The 25,780-nt window shown below is 42.5% G+C and overlaps 2 protein-coding genes across 9 annotated transcripts in view; one reads left to right on the forward strand and one right to left on the reverse strand.

Moving 5' to 3' along the window:
• The window catches only part of LOC147326709 (voltage-dependent calcium channel subunit alpha-2/delta-4-like), an 80,478-nt gene that overhangs the window by 26,568 nt on the left and 28,130 nt on the right, over positions 1-25,780 (reverse strand). For all 7 annotated transcript variants that reach the window (XR_015130501.1, XR_015130502.1, XM_086302076.1 and 4 more), the window contains 13 exons: positions 25,510-25,587; positions 25,013-25,093; positions 24,855-24,929; positions 24,549-24,635; positions 23,467-23,538; positions 23,308-23,369; positions 22,636-22,703; positions 22,432-22,477; positions 22,150-22,247; positions 21,942-22,032; positions 21,630-21,722; positions 16,469-16,590; positions 16,285-16,353 (listed from right to left, as the gene is read on the reverse strand). Coding sequence is in view for 5 of the 7 variants with exons in the window: in XM_086302076.1 (XP_086158202.1) it covers positions 16,285-16,353; positions 16,469-16,590; positions 21,630-21,722; positions 21,942-22,032; positions 22,150-22,247; positions 22,432-22,477; positions 22,636-22,703; positions 23,308-23,369; positions 23,467-23,538; positions 24,549-24,635; positions 24,855-24,929; positions 25,013-25,093; positions 25,510-25,587 (1,042 nt within the window). In the remaining 2 variants the exon portion in view is untranslated. The remainder of the gene's footprint in view (positions 1-16,284; positions 16,354-16,468; positions 16,591-21,629; positions 21,723-21,941; positions 22,033-22,149; positions 22,248-22,431; positions 22,478-22,635; positions 22,704-23,307; positions 23,370-23,466; positions 23,539-24,548; positions 24,636-24,854; positions 24,930-25,012; positions 25,094-25,509; positions 25,588-25,780) is intronic.
• On the forward strand, positions 5,049-15,664 carry LOC147326710 (leucine-rich repeat-containing protein 52-like). 2 transcript variants are annotated; one of them, XM_086302082.1, is made up of 4 exons: positions 5,049-5,548; positions 12,833-12,972; positions 13,431-14,096; positions 14,345-15,664. In XM_086302082.1, the coding sequence occupies exons 2-4, from the start codon at positions 12,927-12,929 to the stop codon at positions 14,812-14,814; spliced, it is 1,182 nt and encodes a 393-aa protein (XP_086158208.1). In that variant the 5' UTR covers positions 5,049-5,548; positions 12,833-12,926; the 3' UTR covers positions 14,815-15,664. The 2 variants fall into 2 exon arrangements, with proteins under 2 accessions (XP_086158208.1, XP_086158209.1); XM_086302083.1 differs by having other exon boundaries at positions 5,049-5,512.

Genomic DNA, 25,780 nt, shown 5'->3' on the forward strand with positions numbered 1-25,780 from the left:
GCAGGTCATAACTTCTTACCTGAAGTTCAGTTCACACTCGGACCGGCAGCCGCCTCGGGTCTCTCCTCCTCCTGCCTCCCCTTTCCCTCATCCACCTGCTGGCCTCCACCACTTGCTAATGTTACTGAATCTGTGGAAGCTCCGTGATAGCCACCACACGAAGTAACGAATAATGAGCCTATCTAACTCCCAGTAACGAGTAACGCGTTCCCGGTTTTGGCATAATAACTAGTTACCGTGCTCGTTACCACAATAATAACGTAGTTACTGTAACGCGTTACTTAATAACGCCTTAGTCCCAACACTGCTAAAGAGCTTGGGGAAAAAAGCGTCTGGACTTCTTTAAGTTGCTTGAAGACGTTTCACCTCTCATCCGAGAAGCTTCTTCAATTCTAGGGTCAAATGGTGGAGAGTCCCAGATTTTAAGCCCTATGGGAGTGTCCCCAACAGAGATGGGCAGTCTGCCCATCTCTGTTTATACTTTTTTCAAGTAACGAGTAAAGTAAGGGATTACTATTGCAAAAACGGTAATTAGATTACCGTTACTTTCCCGTAGGAACGCTGCGTTACTGCGTTACTAAAACCTTGATTTTTTGCCAGAATGTCTCACGATAGTGACGTAAGCGAGTGCGCCGTTAGTGACAACAGCTGTGTGCAGATCAACAATGGATCATATATCGATTGTGGGAGAGAGTATGAGCGTGCAGCGTTTAAAGCGTGGAAGTACTGACCTTACTTTGAGTTTGATTCCATAAAAAGTGACAAAAACATTAGTGTCCGCTGTGCGTGGGAAGAAAACTTCTTTTTACAGCGAAAAAAAACCCTAAACTTCCGAGCAAGCACCGAGTAGCTACGACGTAATGGGAAACTCACAGAGAAACTTGCGGATTCTTCAACTGACCGCGGCACACCTGCACCAGGGTAAACCTCCGCCTACCGCACTCCTGCTTTACAGGTGAAAATAGAGCAACAGGACCGCTGAGTCTTTGACTTTATTTATTTTCTGCTGTGTTTTACTTGCATCTATTTGAAAGACTGAGTGTAAACACACAAAATATTTTATTTTATGTGCTGGAATGTGCAGAAAATAGGTTTAAATGTTAAACTAATTTCTTCCAGTCAGAGAATGTTGCAGATAATTAAATTTTTGCTTCATGCATAAAGTTAAAAGATTAAAACTAATAAAACAAGTTTTAAAAAGAGACTTTTCCATTTGATTACATTTTGTATGATGGATTATGTAGAAAAAGTAGAATTGGGCTGAAAGATCTATCGCTTTATCATCTATTCAGGTTGTAAATCGTGTTTTTAAAAAGTAACTAAGTAATTAATTACCTTTGAAAATAAGTAATCAGTAAAGTAACGGGATTACTTTTTTGGGGAAGTAATCAGTAATTAGTTACTGATTACTTTTTTCAAGTAACTTGACCAACACTGGTCCCCAAGAGGGTCACGGACCCCCTATTGATCCTCTACCTAATCAAACAAGCGGTGAAAACGGGTGTAGGTCACAATCAGTCAAGGTTTCGGGTGAACCCATTGTGAGACCTAGCCCCCTCTATCATGTGACTTACTGAGGTCAGATAGCCCAGGATCTGAGTGGGCGGATTATAGATGGCAGACAGTTGGTGTCGTAAACCACCGCCTCTGTTCAAAGACGGTCGCTCACAGTGGACATAGATGGCTTCTTTCACTCCTCTTTCAAACCATCTGTCTTCTCTGTCCTAAATGTGAACATCCGTCCAAAAACAGTGGCAAAAGATTAGAATTATTGGACGGATGAAGTTGATCTGTCACTGTTGGATGGGGAAACAGGCACCAGCAAGCTAATAATGAACAGAGCCCTGCTGATAAAGAGAAAATTGCAGATAGGCGTAATGTTAGACTTCATTTAGCCACAGGCTAAACAACAACAGCTCCTAATAGGAACAAGATCATATTTCTTACATGCATTTTACACTAAAATGTCACATTTGGGTAGACAAATATGTGAAAGTATCCATATAAAGGCACAGATGTGAACATAACTGTAATCTTAAGGGATTAAAGGATGATGTCACGTCAATATTGTGCCTAAAATTTGTTTCTGCTAGTCCCAAAAAACAATCAGCTTCTGCCAGTTCAAAGGTTGCTGGCTGCAGGTTGATGATGCAGCCTTTGGACAGCAAGGAAATTCTGTCTGTACTTTAAGAGAGTACAGTACTGGGACACCCCCCGAGATCAGTGTGTAATAGCAGGCTCGTAGCAGAAGGGGGAAATGTGACACTGCATTTGTGTTTGGGGAGTGTCCTGACCTTTGGGTCTTTTAAACCTCTTAAGGCATCACTCTCAGTCATTCCTCTAAAATAGCCTCTCTGCAGACTCAGTGGTCTGCGGCTTTGCTCAGCCGTTTGATTTCATTTCTCAGTTTTTTTCTCCTTTCCTGTCAGCAGCGTCCTTATCGCCGCCCTTCAGAGCTGCAGCTGAACTGTTTCTGCTGCAGTCTGCAAGGACGGGACAAAACAAGCACCACATTTATTCATGCTTCTTGACATAAAGTAAAAATACACACAAATACTGAGGGATTCATGTAACAGTTATTCTCCCTTTGTCTCTGAGTATTTTAATCTGTAGCTGAAGCCTGCGTTTTATTTTAATAGACCACCAACTTCTCATTTGTGTTGAGTGTGCTGAAAAACTGAGAGCACCACTCAGAACATAAAAATTTTATGATCCAATTTATTGTCAGCTCTGTTTATAGTGTTAATCTTATTCTTTAATATTCCATATACTTATGCATACCTTTACTGGCCTGTACATATGAATTTCTACCTACAGTAGCAATCTTTGAAAATTTCTCTTATTGTTTTTGATAACTGCATTTGTAGTTTCTGGATCGTGCTACAGTGTTGCTGAGGTAAGATGATTTCACCACAGTGATCAATATAGTTTATCTAACCCATTTTTATGAATGTGAAATGCAAATCTGACGATGCAGTAAGAGCCCCGAGTGGCCTGCTCTGTTTTCTTTCTTTATCTTTACTTACATCTGCTATTTCATCTTTCACTGTGCTTCAGTAAGACTCATTATTTTTAGTTCAGTCAGGACCACGTTAGTACAAAGAGGGTGGTTATTTCCTTCTCTTTCCATTTCACTAATTTATACTTGTCAGCATGTGTCTGTTCCGAGACCTCCCTGCTCTTCCACACACATACACGAGCAGAGAGGCAAACCCCCCCAACACAGACCACAGCAGGCACTGATAGCAGCAGCAGATATAACACTGATGAAGTCACACAGCTTGAAAAGGGGGAGCGGGGTTGCAAAGCAGGCTGCAGAGCCCCAGTAACAGTCAGGCTATGGCCCGAGACAAACAGAGACAACCAATCAGAGGTGAGACCCGAGTGCCTGACAGGTGGTTCCAGAAGGTTGCTTGCGGGGTGAAATTGGTGGAAAAGAGGTATATGGTGCTGCTCCTTGTGATTGCTTTTATTGCTAACAGGTTGCCGTGGTTGATTGTAGTCTGTATAATGACTCTGACTTTGAAAGTAAAAGTTGTTCCATTTAAAATGCACTAGTTTCAGCTTAAATTTTTATATTAAAAGGTGAACATTCTCAATTTTTGGTTGGTATCACTGTTTTTAAAGTTAATCCTTGGTGGTTAGTTAGCAAGTGCATTTAGACAAGTGCAATCACCAGCACCAACTGGTCGGGTCATACATATTTTCCCTCGCAGAGGTTGGAGATTAACAGAAAACTGACATATTTTTAGAAATGCATATTTCAGCATCTGGCATCGGAGAGCTAACATAGCACGGAGGATGCTAACTGCAAGGATGAACAGTTTGGAGGTATTCCACATCGTCACATACACCAAGAGCTTCTCTCTGACTGTGTACAAAAGGTTTTGACTTAGCTCGTTAACTCATTATGTCCCATGTAACCACAGACAGTCTGTGGGTGGAAACTTTAATTAAGCTGATGTGACAAGTTGTCATCGACACATTATTTTATGCCACCTGTGTCTCTCTGCTCCACTCTGTGTATGATTGTCTAATTATTAAGTAATTTTCCTTTCTTTTCTTTTTTCTTTTACTAACAAAGAGAAATTCAGTACATTTATATTCTTGAATGTGATACACCTTTGGTATACTTTGTTGCTAAGTGAGGAGAGAAGTGTTTAAGTTGAGCCTAACGTTGCCTCAAACATAAGAGGATGAGTCCCAGCATTTTCCTCAAAATGATAAATAAAGTTTATTCCAGGGATGTCAAACTCACTGCGCAGTAAATCCCTGATATATTTAAATTGAAGGAAAAAAAAGTGCAATTTCAATAATAAATCTCATTTTTTTCCCTACATGACAAAGAAATGCTGCTGTAGTACATTAAAAGTCTGTCAAGCATGACTCTTTGGGCATAAATTGTAAGAAATGAATGTGTAAAATTACAGACAAGGTCCTGTTAGCTCATTGCACATACTTTCTTGTAATTATAAAATGGAACATTTTGGTTTTTTTCACAGTCCATTGTCCATTTTTTACTGAAACCACACTGTTAAAATTAGAAATTTATCTTGTAGATTGTGAAAAACAAGAATTTTCTGTCATTTAATTATTCATCTAGTTCTTATTTACTTTAACGTCAGTGGGGGAGCTCCTTATCAGCAGGAATTGCCATAAAACAGTTAAAAGTTTATGCCCTCACACACATTTCCATAGCCGTCCAGTGGACCAGATTGGGGTCTGCCTTATTAATTTAACACTGATATGGGATCAGTGCTCTGCATCAGCAGTTACCTGAAGTCAAAGTTTTTGTATCGTCTCCATAAATCCATCTTAAGATGTCTCATATAAACACTAATACTTCTGACAAATTAGATTGTTTTAGTCTCTCTAGCACGTTGTAAATTTGCCGCCCTGGCACATGCAGCAGTTAAGGTACCGTGAAGAAATACTACCGATTACTTTCTCTCCGACTCTCTTCATTCAGAGCTCAGCCTGCAGCTGCAACGCACTCTGCTGTTACTATTTCTGTCAAACAGCTTTAATGCACATTACACACTCGATGCAACACAGAGAGGACGGGTGCTCCAGCGCACCAACACACACACACCCACGCGCACACACGCAGCATTAGCAGCAGCATGTGGCTTCCCTAGCCCTCTCTCTCTCCCTCTTTTTTTACACACAGAGGCTCGCCCGTCCTCAGTCGGTGGGCTGGGTGTGTGCTGGACAGAGCGCACAACGATCGGAGGAAGCCAAGACAGCGAGCAACGTGAACGAAGACGAGGAGAACGAATGTGAGCTGTGTTTGATCCGGAATAAAACTCCAGATTCTGGTTTGAACAAAGACTCGAGCCTCTGGCTTTTAAACCGAAACCACTTTGTGCCCTTGAAGAGAGAAAGCTGGTTCAATCAGAATCCAGAAATCGCTGCCTTTAGAGCTGCTCCTTTACCGAATGCTGCAGATGAAGGAGAAAAAGAACAGTTCCTCTCCTCTTTCTCTCTTTGGAGGCTGAAACTGCAGCAGATGGTGAGCCGCTCTTGTGTGCATGAGGGTGAACAATAGGTGAGCAGAAATAAGTGGACACTCGTCCACTGTAACTTTAACTTAGTGTTTGTTTCAGCCTGTTTCATCTCTCTGCCAGACCTGCAACTTTTCATTTCATTCATGATGATTATTTCCATTTTTAATCCATTGTGAAACTGGACAAACGTGTCCCGTATCCCACAGATTAAAATAGCATCTTGACTTACTGTTGCAGCTGTAGGGCATGTAATGAGTACTTTGGGTTTCCACAGTTTGCCCCTATTCCTGTTTCAATATGACATCTCCCCCCACACACTGGGAAATTGCCATAAAGGAATGATTTTTCCAGTGTGGTGTGGAGATCTGCACAGAAACCTGCCTGTGAGCCAGACCTCATCACCATGCATCAGTGTTTGACTTCACAAATTTTTACGAGCTTGAATGGGAAACCAGGATGTTAGTGACGCCCGTTAATGTCCAGACTTTGGAGTCCCCCGTTCATCCAACACACACGGCTGAAATCTTTGGGTGTCCACATACTTCAGGCCATGCAGAGTACAAGCTGATGCTTTTAATAGAAAGAGAGACTAAACGCGTGTGGGAGTGAGCTTGTGTGTGTGTGTGTGTGTGTGTGTGTGTGTGTGTGTGTGTGTGTGCGTGCGTGCGCGCACGCTTTTGGCATGTATTCAGTGTGTGTATGTGTGCGTGTTGTTTACTTGCTCCCTGTTGTCTCCCTGCCCGCCTCAGTGTGGATGCTGCAGTGTGTTTGTGCTCTCGGCCTTTTGGACCCAACGCTCGGATGCCTCATTCTCAGGCTGTTTGGAGGAAAAGTGCAGCCACGGGGGGGTGGGGGGGGGGGGTGGGGGGGGGGGGGGGGGGGAGAGACTGCCTGTCAGAGGCCATTAAGCAGCTCGCCGGATGCCAAGTTAGAGCCCAGAAAAGCATGGCAATGCACTGCAGATGAAGCAGGGAACGTCACATGGCAGCACTTCAATGACAAAATCGGAACAGTGGAGTTTTAAATCGAGATAATAACCCTCCACTTTTCCACATAAGTGGAAAGCTGTTTGCTGATTTGTCTTACACCATTTCAGCCTGAGCAGATAATGAAAGGCTTAAAGAGAGAACTTTAAGTGAGAAGGCTGTTGTTAGAATCACTGCACAGTCAATAAAAAGATGATATAAAGAAATAAGAGCAGCATTAACGATCAAGAGGTTTTTGAGGAAATGTTTTTGAAGCCTCAAGGTCTGATTTAATGACCAGAACCACTGCTGGCAGTTACAGCGGGACAAAAACCTAATTTGATCAGAGAGACGTGGAGCTGAGGGGGAAACTCCAGTTCACCTTAATTCAACAACAGATTTTTGGAGCACTGAGTGTCTGTAAGAAACACTGTGGTGTTACAGCTTGGGGATAAGTTAATAACTAAAGGTAAAATGTCACAGAGCCCTGCAGCCTTTTACCTTCAGCAAATGTCAGGAAGGATAACTGAAACATCAATTTCACCCAGTAATTTAGCACATGCATATAACATAATGCTTTCAGTCAGTCATTCAAGTGACTTTCATTCATTAATGGTTGAAACAAAGCAAAATCCTCTGAATTATCCCCAATAATTCACACACGTCACCTGCATTGTGAAAACATCGCGGCCTAATTCAAACCTCACTGACGCTCGCTTCTTGAACCCCACTAATCTCAGAGTCGGGGGGAATGGTTTTAAGGTCAGTCCATTAATACAAATGTAACCTGCTAAATGATAAGAAAATATTTATTTGAACACACTGGAATTAACCTATTAAAGCCCAGGTAGAACTCCAGGGTGTTCACTAGTCACTATTTGTCTGTTTCTTGTTTAAACTAGTGATAAAAAGCAGTTAATTAACCCTCATAATGTCCTCCCGATTGCCATACACCTGCTGTACTCAGGGTTCAAAAATGACCCCAGGACAGCACATGTGTTAAAACAATGCTAAACTTATTTGAATGTGTTAGCGAGCAGCGATTCACAGCAAAAGACCGGCAGAGGCTACAGTGCTTGTTGCTAATCTACCCCAGGAGCTAACCATGGTACTGAAATAAAGACAAATCCTGTCAAGCATTACACTGTTATTCACCAACATTAAGTAAATATTTGGATTTTTGTGTCATTGTTCACAACAAGCAATTTTACACTAATAAATGGGTATAAAACTGGTTGTATTACAGCTACCAATCGCCAGTATGTCTGATTAAACTAACCCAACTACAAAGCAACCATTTAGGATTATAATAACTAAGCTCGTGCATCAACTTAAATAAACCAAGGAACTCACTTCCTTGGTATACACATAGGAAGACCCACTCAGTGTGGAACTTAGACTGCTGCAGAGAAACAACCAACAAGGTGACATTCTCCAAAAAGAAAATCATGGCTGCATGATGCTAGCTGTTACCAGAGTGGCTCAGTGTGTATGAGGAGATCGGCTGTATATTGTTTACCGCTGTGAAAGTGATTTAACTGACAGGCCAAATAAAAACAGCAGATGTGTGTGTGGTAATAGCACGATAATAAAAACCGAGACAGCGCGGGTCAGAGGCTGGTCGGGTCGGGCGGGCGGGGCGGGAGGAGGTGTTTTCTGGGATCAGATGTTTAAACAACATCTGGACTCCTGCACAGGCATCTGCCCTGCTCAGGGATTGAAACTGGGGTTTTAATCTGCGACCCCTCGCATCTGTGTGGGTGGCGTCTAATCTGGCTGATGGTGCATTTGACAAGCTGCTTCAACTCAACAGCCGTTTGCTCACAAAACCTCCATAAAGTTGAAACACAGGAGGAACGGAGGAACATTTTGCTTCAGTTTTTATAACTGGGAAAGCTTTTACTGGGACGTTACTGTGGGAGGATCCATGCTGTGTCCTGCAGAATGAGGAGGAATATGGGCTTCTGGGGTGGGAAACGTTTGAACGTTGAGGAGACATAAAACCCACAAAGAATATTACAGTATAGCTCAAACCACAGGAACGCAATTATTTCAAAGACTTCTACAACCCAATATTGTGTGATTAGTAGAGCTGGATATTAAACTTTAGTACTTTATGGCCCCAGAAAATATATACACATGTATATCAAAAACATGCTTCTCCGGGCTCGGTGTAGAAGAGCATGCAAAGTGCACTTTTACACTTCTAACCTATCAGAACGTAGGAAAGCACAGGAGAGGATGAAATACTTTCTCTGCAGATCCTCAGAGGCCATACTGGCACTGCAAGTCTCAGTCTCTGGGGCGTCTCCAGGATTTTTTAAATGGTGCGGAAAAGAGAAGGAGACCAAGAACAAGGCAGAGATGTCCCACAGGAAATCAGAATATTTGCTCTGAAATAAATGCAGTGTAGAAAATTGGCATAGAAGTAGCACTACACCAGAGACTAAAGATTGTAAAATATGGTTTCAATGCCAAACAAAGTGGGGAAACAAATATTTCCTCTGTATTTAAGAAAAAGTCATAATAATTCTTAATAAGGAAGATGTTTCAGCATCCTGATAGAATCAGTAGTAGTCATGTGAAAAGGAGGATTTCACAGGACTTTGTACTTTAGCAGCAACAAGTTGCAGAAACTGTTTTCTGCGCGACTTTATCAATCTCTCACATCCCTGTGGAGGAATTTGGTCCACTCTTCAGTTCACTGAGGTTTGCCACATTTAGTTATGCACAGCTCTCTGAAGGGTCCACCACAGCATCCGAGATTATTGCCCTGTAGTGTGATCCATTTTGGACAAAGCTTTAGCTGTTGGACAGTTGGCCTCACGTTTAGCTTGAGAACACCTGACTCAGTCAAGGTGCCTGGATCCTGTGGCTGCACAACAAACCCAAATCATCAGGCCCTTATCACCGTGTGGACAGTTAGTATAAGCTGTTTGTGCATTACTGCCAAACAGCTCCACTTTGGTCCAGAGAACATCTTTTCCAAAGTCTTTTCGTTTGTTGAGATGCAGCTTTGCAAACCTAAGCTGTGCTGTCCTTTTTAGAGAGAAGAGTTTTCTCCTGGCAACCTTTCCAAACAAGCCATACTTGTTCAGTCTCTTTCTAACTGTACTGTCATGAACTTCGACATTTAACATGCTCACTGAGCTAACCTGTAGAGTCTGAGATGGAGCTTTTGGGTTGTTCTCTGACCATTGCACCGGGTGAATTTGCTGAGAATGTTTTAACACAGAACACTTAAATACTTTAAATCAGCAAACTGACAAAACTTGTGCTTTAATAGAGCTGCTCACACTTGCTGATGATCAGTTACTCACGTAATTTGATTAGCAGCACCTTGCTGCTACTTACCCTCCCACTTCCCATGGAAGAAATAAGGGTGAACTTTAATACACATTCCTGGAACATCAATTTTGATCCATTAATATATTCATCGGTTTAGCATTGTAGCTATAGATGACTTTAACTCATTGTACACTGCTGATTAGTATTTATTTATTTATTTTTTAATTTAGAGCAGCGGTCTCCAACCCCTGGGCCACGGACCAGTACTGGACTATGAGTCGTTTGGTACCGGGCTACAAGATTTGAGGCTCGGGTGTGAAGTTTTTATCGTTATTTTTTAATCGTTTTTATCTTTAACTCGGTTTCCCTGGGTCTTTTCCCGTGTGTTATGAATAAATCTTCCTTTTTTGGTACCAATACTGGTTTCATTTGTTGTATTTATCTGTGACACCTTAAAGGCCGGTCCGTGAATACATCGTCCGACATAAACCGGCCCGTGGTGCAAAAAAGGTTGGGGACCGCTGATTTGGAGTTTAAAATCTGCAAAATAACATGCAACTAAAGCTTTATCCTATTTATATTTTAAATATTTGCTTCCATTATATAGACATTTTGATTCATACAATAGACTAACTCAGGTATTTACCAGAGCTAGCATCAAAAGCCTCCATCAGAAAAAAACCAGCAGTCTTTCCTTGACTGTCTCAGAGACTGTATTTTTTTTTATGAATAAACCCACTGGGAAAATTTGATTTCACCCAGCAGCCTCTGGCGCTCAGGGGTGTCCTTAAAAGTCCAAAGAAGGAGACACCAAGTAGGGCAGAGAGGAGGGCGAGCTACAAGGAGCGAACGACTGAGGAGAGAAACAGCAGAAAAGCAGCCAGGAGCAACTTCACAGATTGATAAACAGAAGATGACACACCAGCCCCTACGTTTGTTTTTGGTCCTCGGCTCGCAGCTGCGCATGTGTTTGAGTGTGCAGCGGTGGGCGAGTGTAGAGCACCGAGGGTGCTCACTGGTACTTTAATCCCAAAGTAAAGGGATCTGGATAAAGACATCGAGTTCAGCTCTGCCTGAAGGATTTATACAATGTGAGATTTTGTTCTTTCTACAAATACTTCGGATCCAGCACCAACATCAGAAAGCATCAGAGGTGATTCTGCATGCTCATCCTCTTAAGGGCAACTCTGAAGATCAAATGCAAATGACAGCTGTCCCTCAAAGTCTGGTTGCAGGATTCTCATTTCACTCCCCTTCACAGTGTGCAGAACAGAAAAGCCAACAGACTGGGGTTACTCTGCCTCTGCTTTGGTTTTGTTGAGGTGACGGCTTCTGATGAGGACAGTCTAATCCTGCAGACACTCTGAGCACCAGTACTTACAGTACATTATCTTCTATTCATACACAGAGGATGTGCCTGTCAATATCATCCTGGGATGAAGGCCCTGATTTTTTTCCCCTGGTCTCTTGATGATGTAAAGTGACGTCAAATATTCTTTGAGGGAGCCATTATCTCGCTTCTATACCTGCATTGTAATTTCCCCTGTTTTCTAATGTCAGTTGTGCCCCGAAGGCGACTTTCTGCCTCACACAGTTCACAGCAGAGTGACGGACATCTTTGTGCCAAGTTAACAAAAGAAGGACCTGCAACAAAAGAAAGACCTTGAGGCAGCGTTTCTCCAGCTCTTTACAGCAGTTAAAGATGGATGGTGGAGTGACAGCACTTTTCTTTTTCCACTGCAGCTTTATCTCCCCCTGCACACTTTCCTCTGCATATCAGAAGTGCCCCAAACATCCAAAGATATCAAGAGAAGTAAAGTCAACGATTTTTTTTTTTTTTTTATAAAAAAGAGAGAATCGTCAAAAAATGTAAACAGTTTTCTTGATTGCATGTGTGAAACAATGCTGTACTGTATCCACAGCGTACAGGAACTGCGAGTGGGCGTTAAGAAGACAAAAGTTGGCAATGACTTTTCCTCCGATGTTGGTGGATGAAAACACAGAGGATTATTCCACTTCAGCATGAAGCGCATTGTGCGTTTTCTCTGAGCAAGAAAGGAGAAGAATGAAAAGGATTGAGGGCGTGCAAAAAAGCTGCCCATTACAGCACAAGTCTGCAGTTTTTAATCTGACATACTCCACTTAATCTTCCATACTGAGCTGCACTCTTTGTGATTTAAATTAAACAGGCTTGTAGAAAGGAAACAATCAGTTTGAAGCCCTGGAATAAAGACCTGAATAAAGATAAAGCATCACAAAGATGACCTGTTATTCTAAAAGGGCGGCTTTTTCCCCCAGTCGTCCAAAGTTCCCAAATTAAAGTCCAGTTCACCTTCTCGTCTTACCTAACAGACATGGCTAGGACGGTCACTGGACGCTATGAGTATGTCTGTATGTAGTTTCATATTTTCTTTATCTAGTTCCAAAACCACTCATCAATTCTCTTCAAACTATCTGTGTGTGCGGCTGGGAGCCCGAGTAAGTGGAGTGCCGAGTTTGAAGTCATTTGAATGAGTGATTTTCATATTTTGGATAAAATTTGTTCTCCACTCTGTGTGTAGGGGGAGGGGCGCATACACACAGGATACATGAACCTTTTCCTTTCACTCTGAACCCTACATTTGTTTCAGTAGCCTTAGTAATGGTACTATTACAATGCCCATATACTATATACACACAATACTTATACTGCAGTATTTCTTTGCACTTTTACCTTACTTTTGGATGGAAATATCAGACTTTATTTATTTATTTATTGTAAAGGTTTAGCTCATCTTCATGTTTCAGCATTAAAGAAATATACATTCTTATGAACTTAAGTTACGTTAAGTTCTTTAAGTACATTTTGAAACTAAACATTATGGTAGTATTATAACTTTTACTTATACTCTTTGACTCATATCATAAAATATTTTTTTTGTGTTTCTGAAACTAATCATGTACCTAATCCTTTAGGCTACAGTCTTGTGCTGATTAATAATATTTGCAACTATTTTTTGTAAAAGATCTCAATAGTAGTTCACAATCTGCAACTCCAATTCATGTTTAGCTCTGCATGTACATTTTTTTCAGGACACTCTCCAAAGCTGAAAGTTTGCGTGACCCGGCCGAGAGAAAGAACAGCTGGATGGCAGCCTGAGGTTTCAGTGGATTTGATGTGGCAGACATGAAGAACCAGCACCAGTATGGACGAAGTCATCTGGAGAGACTGGGTGAGTCCACTTCATATACTATACAAAACCTATATCTTCACCTAAATATAATGTATAGTTTACCTACCAGAAAGCTAAAATTAAGTGTGCCGACAAACCTGAGAGACTCCAGCACTGGTGACTGAGACGTCAACATGAATCACTGCAGGAATTAATCTGATGCCTTCATTTAGGCTCCTGTTCTTATGAAGAGATGTGGAGCACACTGTTCTCTACATCGCTCTCTTTCTGAGCTTCAGTGATCAAGTGATCTGCTTATAACAGAGGAAAATCTACTATGATTCATTAAAAAGCTAATTTAGGTGAACTGAGGGAAGTAGGCTTGCAAGTTTACAACATTAAACCGAATATAGCTTCACAGAGTTAATGCATGAGGTTTAAATGTTTCTAAACGATGTACTGATAGTTTTGGCAGTGTAAAAGACGCTGTTATTCTGTTCGTTTCTCATGTCTTCCAGTCTGCGTGGCTCTGTCCACTCTGGTGTTGGTTCTGCTGGGACTTCTGGGTTCCGTCACAGGCTGTCCTGGTGTCTGCACCTGCTATGGCAATACGACTGACTGCACTGCTGTTGGACTCCTCTCTCTGACGCCTATCCTTGGGCTGCTCGCCCAGGACTCTCTGGCACTCCACCTACCCCAGAACAATCTCACCTTCCTGGGCAAAGCTGAGCTGTCCAACCTCAGCAGCCTGGAGGTACTGGATCTTTCCCAGAACCACTTTTCAACCGTGCAGCCAGGAGCTTTCCTAGGCCTGAACAGCCTGCGCCGCTTAAACCTGTCCACCAACTACCTCAGTAAACTCAATAGCAGCACAGTGACAGTCGAGGCCTTCAATGGAAGTCAGGGGAGTATTGGATTGAGCAAGGAGGTTTTCAAGGGGCTATGGCAGCTGCAGGAACTCGATCTGTCCTCCAACGGCCTCCTGTGGCTGCCCAAGGGCCTGCTGGATGGGCTTCAGAGACTCACCTGGCTGTCTCTGGCCAGCAACCGGCTTGTCACCCTGGACAGAGTCACATTTGAACCCCTGGTGGGGCTACAGCACCTCCTGCTGGTAGGAAACCCTTGGAAATGCGATTGCAAGCTGAGAGACTTCAAGCACTGGATGGAGTGGTTGATTTACAGGGGTGAGCAGGGCTGTTAGCAGGCCTCTCCATATCTCAAATACTTTAAGACTTTACCAGAGCGAGTCTGGGGTGTATAATCTAAGCAATTAATCTCCGCTCTGCAGGATGGATGTATGCTGAGCAAAGACATCTAAGAGTACAATGACCTCTATATCTTTCAATCCTTCCCTGTCTCTCCTGGTTCCCTTCTTTCTCCCTTCCTCCTTCTTTCCCCTTGTTTTTGTGTCCCCTCTCCATCTGTTTTATAGATGGGCAGGTAGATGTGATGCAGTGCAGCCTCCCGGAGGATTTGAAGGGCAGGGACATCCGCAGCGTGCCAGCAGAGATGTTCAGCTACTGCCTCCAGACTTCAACCAAGGAAGGCGCCACCCGGCCTCCTTGCCCGCCCGGCCGGGTCGGAGGTGCCGATGATTGCATCCGTCAGCGCTACAGACCCGCGAGCGTCCGCCGGGCACAGGGCACGCAGGTAGTTGCGGCCGTTGTGTGCGGCACAGTGTGCGTCATGATGGTGGTGGCAGCGACTTACGGGTGCGTCTACGCCTCGCTGGTAGCCCGCTACCAGAAAGAGATGAAGAGCCGCGGGCAGCCCCTGATGGCTGAGTCTGGAGCTGACACCGACCTGGAAGACGGGCAGACGTCATCCCCGACCTCACTGGAGGAAACGCCGCCCAAAGAGGCCAGCGGCTTCGTGCACAGTTATCGAATCAGCAGTTTCTAACACACTGTACTTCAGCTCTCATCACTGATGAGACGAGGTCTGCAGAGAGAAACCCTGCAGCTCACTGGGCGAAACTCTCCGGGTGGGGACTGATTGTGCAGCTTAATGGAGCGGACTAAATCCAGTGAAGCTGTGATTCTGCAGTACTTCTTTTAATGTATGGATGCTCTGTGAATTGTTATTCCCTGCGCTGCATCCCTCAGCCAGCTTTGAAACTTCTCTCAAGCTGCTGTTTGGCACTTCTGCACCTTGACTTTCCCTTCATGTGTGTTTCTTCTTTAGAAATATGAATCTACATTTAGTTCCCGTCTTTGGATCTAAGCCCAAGAAGCACAAAGTCAAAAAGTACAAACGTCTGTGAATGTGTGACATTTCTCTTGATGTGAGCTGCAAAAAATTACTTTTCTCTTAATCAGCTGTGCGTGTTTTACATTCCCCATTCTGCAGAGTAATTCTTTGTACCTGTGTTAGGTGGATGCCCCCGCTGAATCTCCTCAGAACAACAAACACTTTGAACCACATCAGAGTTCTGCTGCTGTCAGGTAAACGCTGCTTTAAGCTTCATCACAGGTTAACTGCATTCAAACAATACTAGAGCTGTACTGCCACCTAGAGGGCAAGCTTAGAGCTGCAACAGCTTCTAATCCAGCACAACGAAACAGCGATGACTATTATCTCCAACATTGTGAAGTAAAGAAAGAGCGTGAGGAGATCAGCTCACATGTGATAAGCACATGAAATAAATTGAAGTGTAATTGAACTCAAGGACTGTTAATCATGCTGAAGGTAATAAACTCTTTATTTATCTAAACTGGGTATTTTTTCTTTTTAAAGAAGTGTTTTTGGTCCATTTCACAACCTCTAAATCGCTGTTCTTAAATGTGAGTGAGAGGACTACTTCCTTACAGAGTTCTGAGAGTCGTGTTCTCCTTTGCTTTCGACCGGGGAGGAGTTACCTTGAACTTCATTTCCACTGCATGTTACAGTTTAATTAGACGATAGCCGCTGCTGTTGCAGGCAGCGTCACCACATGCTTCATGTCACGTGGTGTAAAAATCCCACACAAAGCGATTTGAGTGAGGATTCTTGCTGACCACTGTATGACCTTCAATGTCTTCATCATTATCTTTTGCTCTTGCCCGACTCAAGAAGAACTGAAAATGGTCAGCATATGGCCACTGCTGTTCCTCAAAGTGCCACTCGCAGCTGGCTTCTAAAGTGACTCCGCCCACATAGACTCCCATGTTAAAATGTCTTATTTTCCAACAGAAATAAACATGTTTGGTCTCCACAGCTAACTCCAGCTCCCTGTTAGACGCTGATCTGCTTTGGCTGTCACGGATTAATAAAGGAAACAGTAAGCAACTAAAGCAAGAGGAAAACGCGATAATGACAGTGCATGCTGTGTTTTTGTGATGAAGATGAAGAAGGTGAACATCATAGCTCTTCCACCACTTGTTTGAAACTCACCTCCAGCCATGGCCGTCTTTCCCTCGGTTGACACGGTCACCGATGTCGTCGCTATGATGTACTTCACTCCTGAGGGGCAAAACATTTCGCCCAACATTAACTACAGATCACCTTATCAGTAATTCAATGATAACGAGTTACTTTTTGTTCTGCAGACGTGTTCAGGGGTTCGTCACAAACAAACCTTTGTCATTCACTGGGTAGTAGTAGAATTTTCCAGGAGTGTTTTCTACAGCCAGGCGGTACCACAGCGGGAAGTGATCGATGGTGAACAGATTATCTTTATCAGCTGGAGTCAGGAACTTCCTGCAAAGTGAGCAATCATCCTCAGATAACATTTTACTTTGAAATTCACTCCTAGGCTCATTGACTGAACTGGTCAGTGTGCAACTGGAAGCTCTAATTTTACTATTTATTTCTAATCATCTTCTGTTTCAAACACAAACCTGTTCTTCGTGCTACTGATGAACATTTTTTTACTTCACTCACTTCAAAGAACTCACAAAGGTTACACACTCTGATAGTCCACAGCAGGAAGCAGCTATAACAACAATTCTTAAACCAGCTGGAGTGTATCAGCTGGGATCGTGCTCTGAAGTGTGACATTATTATTTTTAAAGAAAGAAGGAGGGAGGGAGAAGATATGGTTCCAGCAGTTAGTGTTATAACATAATTTTCTTTATGCTAATAGTACAGATGAATTGTCTAGCTAATAATGAGCACAAACAGTGTTGAAAAGCTGCAGCTAGGAGAGCAACACAAAAGGTGCTGTTCTGAAAGCAGAAAGTATTTCGCCACATAAACCTGAACTCTTTGCAGAAGCACGTAAGATATATTTGCTGTCAGGTCCAGACCACCTGTTGGAGTTACACTGTAACTGTGTCACGTGAGTAAATGTGCACATTGCCAGTCATTTTTTTATTATTTATACCATGTAAAAGGTAAATGGACTGGTTTTTATATTGGATTTTTCTTCTCTATATGAGCACTCAAAGATTTACACAACTTGCCTCATTCATCCATTGCACAAGCACTAGAGCAGACAGGAATCGAACCACCAACCTTATGACCTGCTAGGACCTGTTAGGTTTTAATCAGGTGACTGAATGCTCCCTTAGTTACACTACAACAGGTCTGGGCTTCTAGATTTTTCTTCTTCAGTCCCCTTTTCCACTTACACCTCTCTGTATTTAATCATTAGTTGTTATTAATCTCTCTCTTCCACAGCATGTCTTTTGTCCCGTCTTTCTCGCCTCACCCCTAACCGGTCACAGCAGATGGCCCCGCCCCTCCCTGAGCCTGGTTTTGCTGCAGGTTTCTTCCTGTTAAAAGGGAGTTTTTCCTTCCCACTGTGGCCAAAGCACTTGTTCATAGGGGTCATATGACTGTTTGGGTTTTCTCTGCATTATTGTAGGGTCTCCCTTACCATATAAAGCACCTTGAGGAAACTGTTGTTGTGATTTGGTGCTGTGTAAATAAAATTGAATTGAATGGAATTTAATTATAATGGCTTGAGTTAAACAGATTCTACATCTTATATGCATTTGGTCTCAACCTAAACTACACAGTGAGATATTTCTGTCTTTTCAGCTTAATTTACTTACATTCACATAAACAGTGACACTTATTTGCAGAGTCTGCATAAATGATTAGCATGTTGAACGCATAAAATCTGCCCATAACATGGGAATACCTACAGCCCCACATCTACACCTTTCGAAGTAACACCAAATGAAAAAATCTAAACAACACAAGTAATTTTTCAGTTGGCGCTCTTACTTAAATATTCTATGATTTTGTGAGGCATGTCAGATTTCTAATTTTGCCTCAGGATATCAGTGGATCTCATCTCATCTGCTGTTTTTATGTACCTGCCATTCACCACTCTGGTTTGTCCCCACAAATGAGAAAATCCTGTATAACCAACCATTTGCTTCAGCTTCACAATCCACTGTGATTCAAAAATATCTTTATCGAAAGGATCATTTATTCCTACTGCCATTCGATGATCTACACCAGAAGCCAATCATCCTACATCTCTCTTTATCAGCCCACTTCTCCATATACAGCAAATAAACAGCAGCATTTGTATTCAATTTAAGTAGGTCCCTTTAGAAATAAAGCATGAAAAGATTCAATACATGACATTTCTTCATGGCCTCACACCTCTAGTAAAACCACACGGTGAAACAGATAACAGATAATCCCAAATCTCTAGCTTCAGTTCACACACTATGAAGGGCTTTCCTGGCCTGCCCCACTTGTATCTCAAATCTGGTGGTAAATAATGTTTGGTGTTCTTCTACACATCACATAGGTCAGCTGTTCCACACAGATTTCAGGTTTATCCGGGAGAATAGTTTGTAGTAACGCAGCTCACCTCTAGATAAATCCAGTGCTCCACCTGAGGGGCAGTCCTCAGGACCTCACACAGCAGTTTTTATTTAACGAGTTCATCCTCACAGAAAACCAAACTGATTCTTCTTCAGCTTCCTCTCATGTATCTGAACTGCTGCACTGTTTTCAGAGAGAAGCACGAGTCAAACCTACACTGGAATATTTTTGTTATAATCACTCCCTCAACAATCTGAGTCCCTCAATAATCTGAGTCCCTCACTGCGTTGTGCTAATTATTGAAATGAACGACTGCATCTTCGTATATGAATGAGCATGCATCAGGCTTCCGTTTGTCGTGGGCTATCAGTTCCAAAACTGCCCCTGAGCCTCTTTGGTAAACCTAACAGCAGCTTTTTGACACCAGGAGAAGGTTTGATGACGTAGATGTTAATAATCTGGTCCACTCAATTTATCTTTATTGACTTTCTTGCATGAAATATTCTTAATGTCACAACTGAATTTTAATAGATTTAAATAATTAATAGCAAATATTGGAAATGTGGAGACGTTGGCTGTTTCTCAAAAGGCACCGATGCAGCACACCTGCAGAAAAGCAATATCACCTTGAAGATGTTATAATGCTTTGTTTTGTTTTTATTTCTTTTACTTTTGTTTCTCTTGTTGGAGATAACTGTGATCATTACAGAGCTTGTAAAAAAGGCTCTGATTAACCTTACAGTTATTATCATTCGAGTTATTGTAGATAAAGTCGATCAATATATGTTCTAATAAACTGTGCACACGTACAGGTTAATGATAGCAGCTGTGCAGTGAGATGAGCTATACGACCAATTTAAAATGAGTGATGGCACAGGAGGTTAGATGCAGGTTTGAGTACAGCTATAAAGCATCCGAATGAGCCACAAGTGCGTGCTCAGGCCACTGTAACACTGCAGATGCAAGATAAGTTTGAACTGTAATACAAACATGGCTGCTTAAAACAGGAAAATCGCTGGAATATCTGCACGAACAGAACCATGCAGACAGAAGGAAAGAGTCCACATAGTGGCCTAAGAGTAAAAGACACTGATAATGTGAGTGTTCAGGATATTAGTTTCATTTCTGCTGTCTGAGTTAGGATAAAAGTGCTCTAAAAACCTAAAAACGTCCCACTGTGGAAAAGGAGAGAAATATACAGTTATAACCTGCATGGGAACATCTGAAGCTGTGGACTGCAGCACTGCGGTAACATAATCAGTGTTTACGAAGATCAGGCCCTGCCTGAACACAGAGCTTGACTGATTGTCTAATCCTTTAATATTACGCAGAAGATTGCATCAGCTAAGAAAACACTTCCTGTATATTTAACTGCTGCAGGTTCTGGCTCCTCCTAGCAGTGTGTGTGTGTGTGTGTGTGTGTGTGTGTGTGTGTGTGTGTGTGTGTGTGTGTGTGTGTGTGTGTGTGTGTGTGTGTTTGATGGTGACACGGGTCACATCCACCTCTTTCCTCTCTTCACCCCTATCTGCACCCAACAATCAGCCAGCATCAAGTTTCCTGTTTAAACTGCGAGTTTGGAGGAAATAGACTGAGTGGAAATCAGAACTAGAGTTTGTAGATGCTGGTATCAGGCTTCTATATAGCTGTGAGCCACTTGTAAATATTCTGTAAATAGCAAATTAAACCAGTGATCATACACTGTAAATAAGAGCACTTAGTGTCAGGTTAGCGGGAGTGAGAAGTCCTATTTGCTGAACACGTTTTTCTCATATTCTTGGTCACAGAAATCTCAATATTTGGCGTTTTCCTTTCTGGTAGGGCAAATGGGGAGACATTAGTATTCTGTTCATGATTTTGGGAACGGCTCATCTCTGCAGCAAATAATCTGTTGCTCAAAACTCCTGGGAGCAGGAAAAGTAGGGAATCTGTGTTTAGGTAAACCCTATGCTTTAGTGATGAAATGGCTCTTAGAGCCGAGGCGGTAGTTACACTCAGTAGCTCAGGAACAGAGCGGGAGGGAGAGAGAGAGAAAGAGAGCCAGGGACGACAACATCACATTAGAAAGGTATAGTAATCATCCACAACTATTTTCAGTTGCTGATGATAAAGGATTCAGAAAGTTTATTCATGCAGGTCCATATGACAGAGAATGTGCATGTTCTTTTTGTTTTCATATTATAATTTATATTTAATTGTGTTGTGGTTTGCAGTGTTTTGTGTTGTTTCACTTTAAATTTGTAAAAGGAAAAAGCTGAAAATTTAAATAGTTAAAAGTTGAAATATGAATAGTTGGTTTTTGTATTATATGATTTATTTATTACATTTTATGTGGAGTGAATAAATAAAAGTATATTTACGGTGACCCCTACAGACAAAGCACGTAAAAACTCCAAAACACGTAAAAACTCCAAAACACGTACAAAACACAACAGAAGTGCTCCAGGATGCAGGCGCAGTGTTGAGCTTTTGTTACCTAGTGGCTACACAAGCCAGGAAGCACCAACGACCGGATTTGGTGTGTGGTAGTAACAGGTAAATGAACTTTTTTTTTAAATTATTTGAATATATATGAGTGATTGTGTATAAATACACAAACAATACAAATATGCTTTCAATTGTGTCATTTAAGTGATCTAGGTAGCTCTGTTTTGAAGTTCAGTTCATGCTAGATGTGTTTTGGAGTTTGGACGTGCTTTGTCTCTAGGGGCCACCGCATATATTTATACATAAACATATATAAATAAAACCACTTTTGTTTTTTACATTAGTAATTCCTTTTGTGCATAATTTTATATTATTGTTAATAATAAATTAATTAAAGCAACAAAATAACCTGGAGAGCCGGTTCGGAGCCGAAAGAGCCGGCTCTCTAAAAATAGCCGTAAATCCCATCACTACTATGCTTGCACATTACATAACTGAGTTGCTGCCATTAAAAAATAAAGTAAATTGCCATCATGTTTTCCAGTATTCAGGTATTTCTTGTGTTTCTGTTCATTTTGGGTCTTACTTTGCCACTCTGGTCTCCACTCCTGCATATCTCACAACCCTCATCAGGCCGGATCGAGTACCGAGGAAAGCCGTCTCAACCCCTGGCTCCACCCTGCATACAAACAACAGTAACACAAGATTAAAAGGGAAATCAGCTCTTTATCAGGAGCAAAAATCGGACAAACGTCACACGTTCCAAGAAAAGCCCCAAAAGTTTTTACAAGTAAAACACCTCAATTGATCTTCCAGATATTTTTGGTTTTATCTGTTTAGGTTTTAGGACATCTCATAACCAATAAAACGTCAGGGCATGTCATGTCTCCTGCCTGACCTGTCGTTCAGCATCAGGGTGTTCCAGTAGGCCTCAAGCGGAGCTGTGACCACGGCGTCGAACAGCGTCTGCGACAGCAGCACCTCGTCACCTGGTTAATGGGAAAGCTTCAGTTGAATGAAAGCAGATTCAAGGTCAACCTGGACCAGAGCTTCTAACTGAACACAGAAAAGGGGAACAAACTAAAGCTTGAGTGTCAAAAACCTACACTCGAGGTCAGGCTCCTTCCCCAGCAGGTAGCGGATGGCGGCCTGCAGCTGTGAGTACTTTCGGTGAGCAGGGTCGATGTCTGTCTCACAGTAAGTCCTGAGGAAACCAGATCTATTAAACCAGGTTCACAGAACCTCCGTATTCTGCAGGACGTTTGACAGGGTTTCAGGCCAATAACATTAATATATTTGTAGGCTGTCTGATCAGTGTCAGTGTCAGAACAGATAAATGAAATGGCTGAAAACGTTTGTCTTAAATCATCATCAAGGACGGTTTTTACCACTCAGAGGCGATGGTGAGATCTGGTGAGGTCAGATCATGCAGCCCTGAGAAGCAAGGTAGAAAAAGTTTAGTCGGTTCAAATGAAAACACAGAAGTTTACTTCACGTTAGTTTAAGAAATGTGTTGCAGAGCATGTAGTTAACAGGCTCCACACAGCACACGATTTCAAGTCTGTGCTGAGGGCAGTTGTGGGAAACCTCACCTTCTTCCACAGATACATTTCCCATAAACATGAGCTTCCCGTGACCTTTGGTCAGTGCCATGCCGAAGCTGCGGAGACAGGTGGGGAGACGGTGACACTAATTTGATTTCTGCACCGTACAGTGTGCCCTGCTGCCCTCTAGAGGCCTCCTGGATGAAGCTCAAACATTACAGGACATATTTTCTGTACTAATATACAATAAAAAACTTTTTGATCCATCCCTCTGTATTTTTGATTATCTCTTCTTTTCTTTAAAGACCATAAGCACATACTACAGGCTTGTGAGATGAATTTCTGCTGCTATCTTCTACAGGGGATCCGACTTTGACCATTCCTTCGTAAAAGCTGGAGTTGTGCGCCCTTCATTAATGTTCCAGTAGAATAAAATCCAAAATTAAGCAGCAGGGAATAACATTCGACCTAAATTTGATGTTGTGTAAATTATGTGATATATTATAAGTTTTCCTTCTTTTACCCTGACTAAACATTAAGTCAGGATGCATGAACAGCGTATAGCTAGACCTTACAGGCTTTCACAGCTGACTGACAAGTTTGACTGAAAATTCAGCGAGTGATGATGTCACTGTGCTACGCGTGAACAACCAGAAGAACAAACTGTCAGACAGGGCACGAGAGGACTGATGGACAAAGCACAAAGCACTGCGCGTTTACCTGAAAGGCGTGTTGTCAATGTTGGTGTAGAAATATTCGTTGGTGAGGTACAGCGGCCTTTTCTGTGGCACAAAGAATCATTTTATCAGTGATGCTGCAGTTTATCGGCACATTTAATAAGCAAACTCTACGATCGACTGACTGAGACATCAGTATTACCCCTTTATCCACCGACGCTCTGATGTTCAGGCTGAGAGTGCCCGTCTCTCCTTTCACCATGGCCGTCCTCAGCTGAAAGTAGAGAAAGGAGTTTAAAATAAACTCTGAGATATATTTTAAATGTTTTTCTGCCTAAAGAAAAAAAAGACACTGATGCTACTGAACCACTTTAGAAATTCTCTCATGCAGAGAGAAATCAGGGATTACTAAACGCGAGGGGATTTAATAATAATAATAGTAATAATAATACATCCATCCATCCATCTTCATCCGCTTTATCCGAGGCCGGGTCGTGGGGGCAGCAGCCTAAGCAAAGACGCCCAGACCTCCCTCTCCCCAGCCACCTCCTCCAGCTTATCCGGGGGAACACCAAGGCGTTCCCAGGCCAGCCGAGAGATATAATCTCTCCAGCGTGTCCTGGGTCTGCCCCGGGGCCTCCTCCCGGTGGGACATGCCTGGAACACCTCACCCAGGAGGCGCCCAGGGGGCATCCTTGTCAGATGCCCGAACCACCTCAATAAAATGTATTATTATTATTTAATAATAATACATTTTATTTAAAAATAGCGCCTTTCAGAGCTCCCAAGGACACTGTACAACAAATACAAAATAATAAGAGTAACAGATAAAAGTTAAAAGCGTGCAGAGGTTTAAACATAAGCAATTTTAAACAGGTGAGTTTTGAGGCTGGACTTAAAAAGAGGTCAGAGGGTGAGGAATTCCAGAGTCGAGGGGCAGAGCAACTAAAAGCCCCGCCCCCCACTGTAATCAGACGAGTGGAAGGAACAGAGAGAGAAAGAGAAGATCTGAGGCAGGATGGGAAGTTCATCTGTACTAGATCAGAGAGGTATTGAATTACAGTAATCAATTCGAGAGATAATGAGATTATGGACGAGAATGGCAGTGGCATGAGGAGTGAGGAAAGGGGGGAGGCGATTGATGTTACGGAGCTGAAAATATGCTGCACGTGTGACATTATTGATGTTTCCCTTTTCCTGCTTTTGGAACTTTTGACATTCACATGATGATATCCGAACAAACCCATCAATAATTGTGTCCTGAAATAATCTGTTTGTGTTTACCAGCTCGTCTGTGTCCTCCCACTCCACCTCTGACAGATCCACACTGTTATAGTTTGGCTTCGGCTTCAGTTTCTTTCCGTCTTTGTACTGCAGGACAGAAGAGGCACTGTTACTGAGTGTGTGTGTGTGTGTGTGTGTGTGTAATACTGTACAACCCTTCTCATAAATATTTGATACCGTTCCCTCTTAATGCACCTCTTTGCTAAACTTTTATTACTTTAAATTTAGCTCAAGTAAATCAGAGCAGCTGCCACGGAGCCCGTGAGCTAAATGTGTCTTCCAAAGTGGCCTTGAAACACAGCTCACCAGAGGTCGAAGGTCGGGGTGAGACAGGATGTAGCCGTTGTTGTTGATGAGGAAGGCGTAGCCGTGAGCTCCCAGCTGAGAGGAGAGCAGAAAATATTTAAAGCGTTTATTTTGGAAATAAAATAAAGCAGAAACAGAGTAAACCGCCCAGAGCTCACCATGTATCGGGGTGCCAGCTTCATCACCTCCATCAGCGGGATGTCGGAGCCGACCACACCGAGCAGGATGCCATGGGACAGCTGGAGACAGACGCACAGTCAAAACTCAGAGTTATAATCAAGCACCAGCCTTTTGGTTTGTGCTTCTTTCAGACACATTCAGCCCACTTTGACCTTCAGTGGCGTGTCCCAGTGAAACTTCCTTTTCTGTCACTGTAAAGTTTAACTACACTTTTAATGCCTGTGCAATTTCAATATAACAAAAGATATGCATTTTCAACAGCAGGCTATTTCTGCAGCAGTGTTTAGTGTTCAAAAGTACAAAATAGTTGCTCTCTTTCACATTTTCCAAAGCAAAGCAGAATTTAAAATGTCATAGTAAACGTACGGCATGACAAGTCATCTGAACTATTTATCGATTTATTTCTGTTTTCATTGACTGTACAGACGTGCTGCTCTTCATCGTCAGGCTGATGTGTATCAGAGCTGACACTGACCGTCTCCTTCTTCTTGCTGAAGACCGGCATGGCCACTGAGGTCATGAGCAGCAGACTCTGAGCCTTGGTGGTGAAAAGCTGAGAGACGGGAGAACATTGGGCACAAAGTGTGATTATCTGAAGTACAGAGACAAACACTCAATATAATGAACAACAAATCTGTAACAGGTGCACACAGTATTACTGTCCACATTACACAACGTGTCGCTGGATAGACTCTGACAGACGGGACCGTACAGGTTTTACATTTTTGTTTTTATATAGTATGTTG

Source organism: Aulonocara sp. 'chitande type north' Nkhata Bay, linkage group LG7, assembly GCF_057382095.1.
Source record: "Aulonocara sp. 'chitande type north' Nkhata Bay isolate Kocher_YH1m ecotype deep benthic linkage group LG7, A_spYH_male_GT1.1, whole genome shotgun sequence".
Taxonomy (NCBI): Eukaryota; Metazoa; Chordata; class Actinopteri; order Cichliformes; family Cichlidae; genus Aulonocara; species Aulonocara sp. 'chitande type north' Nkhata Bay.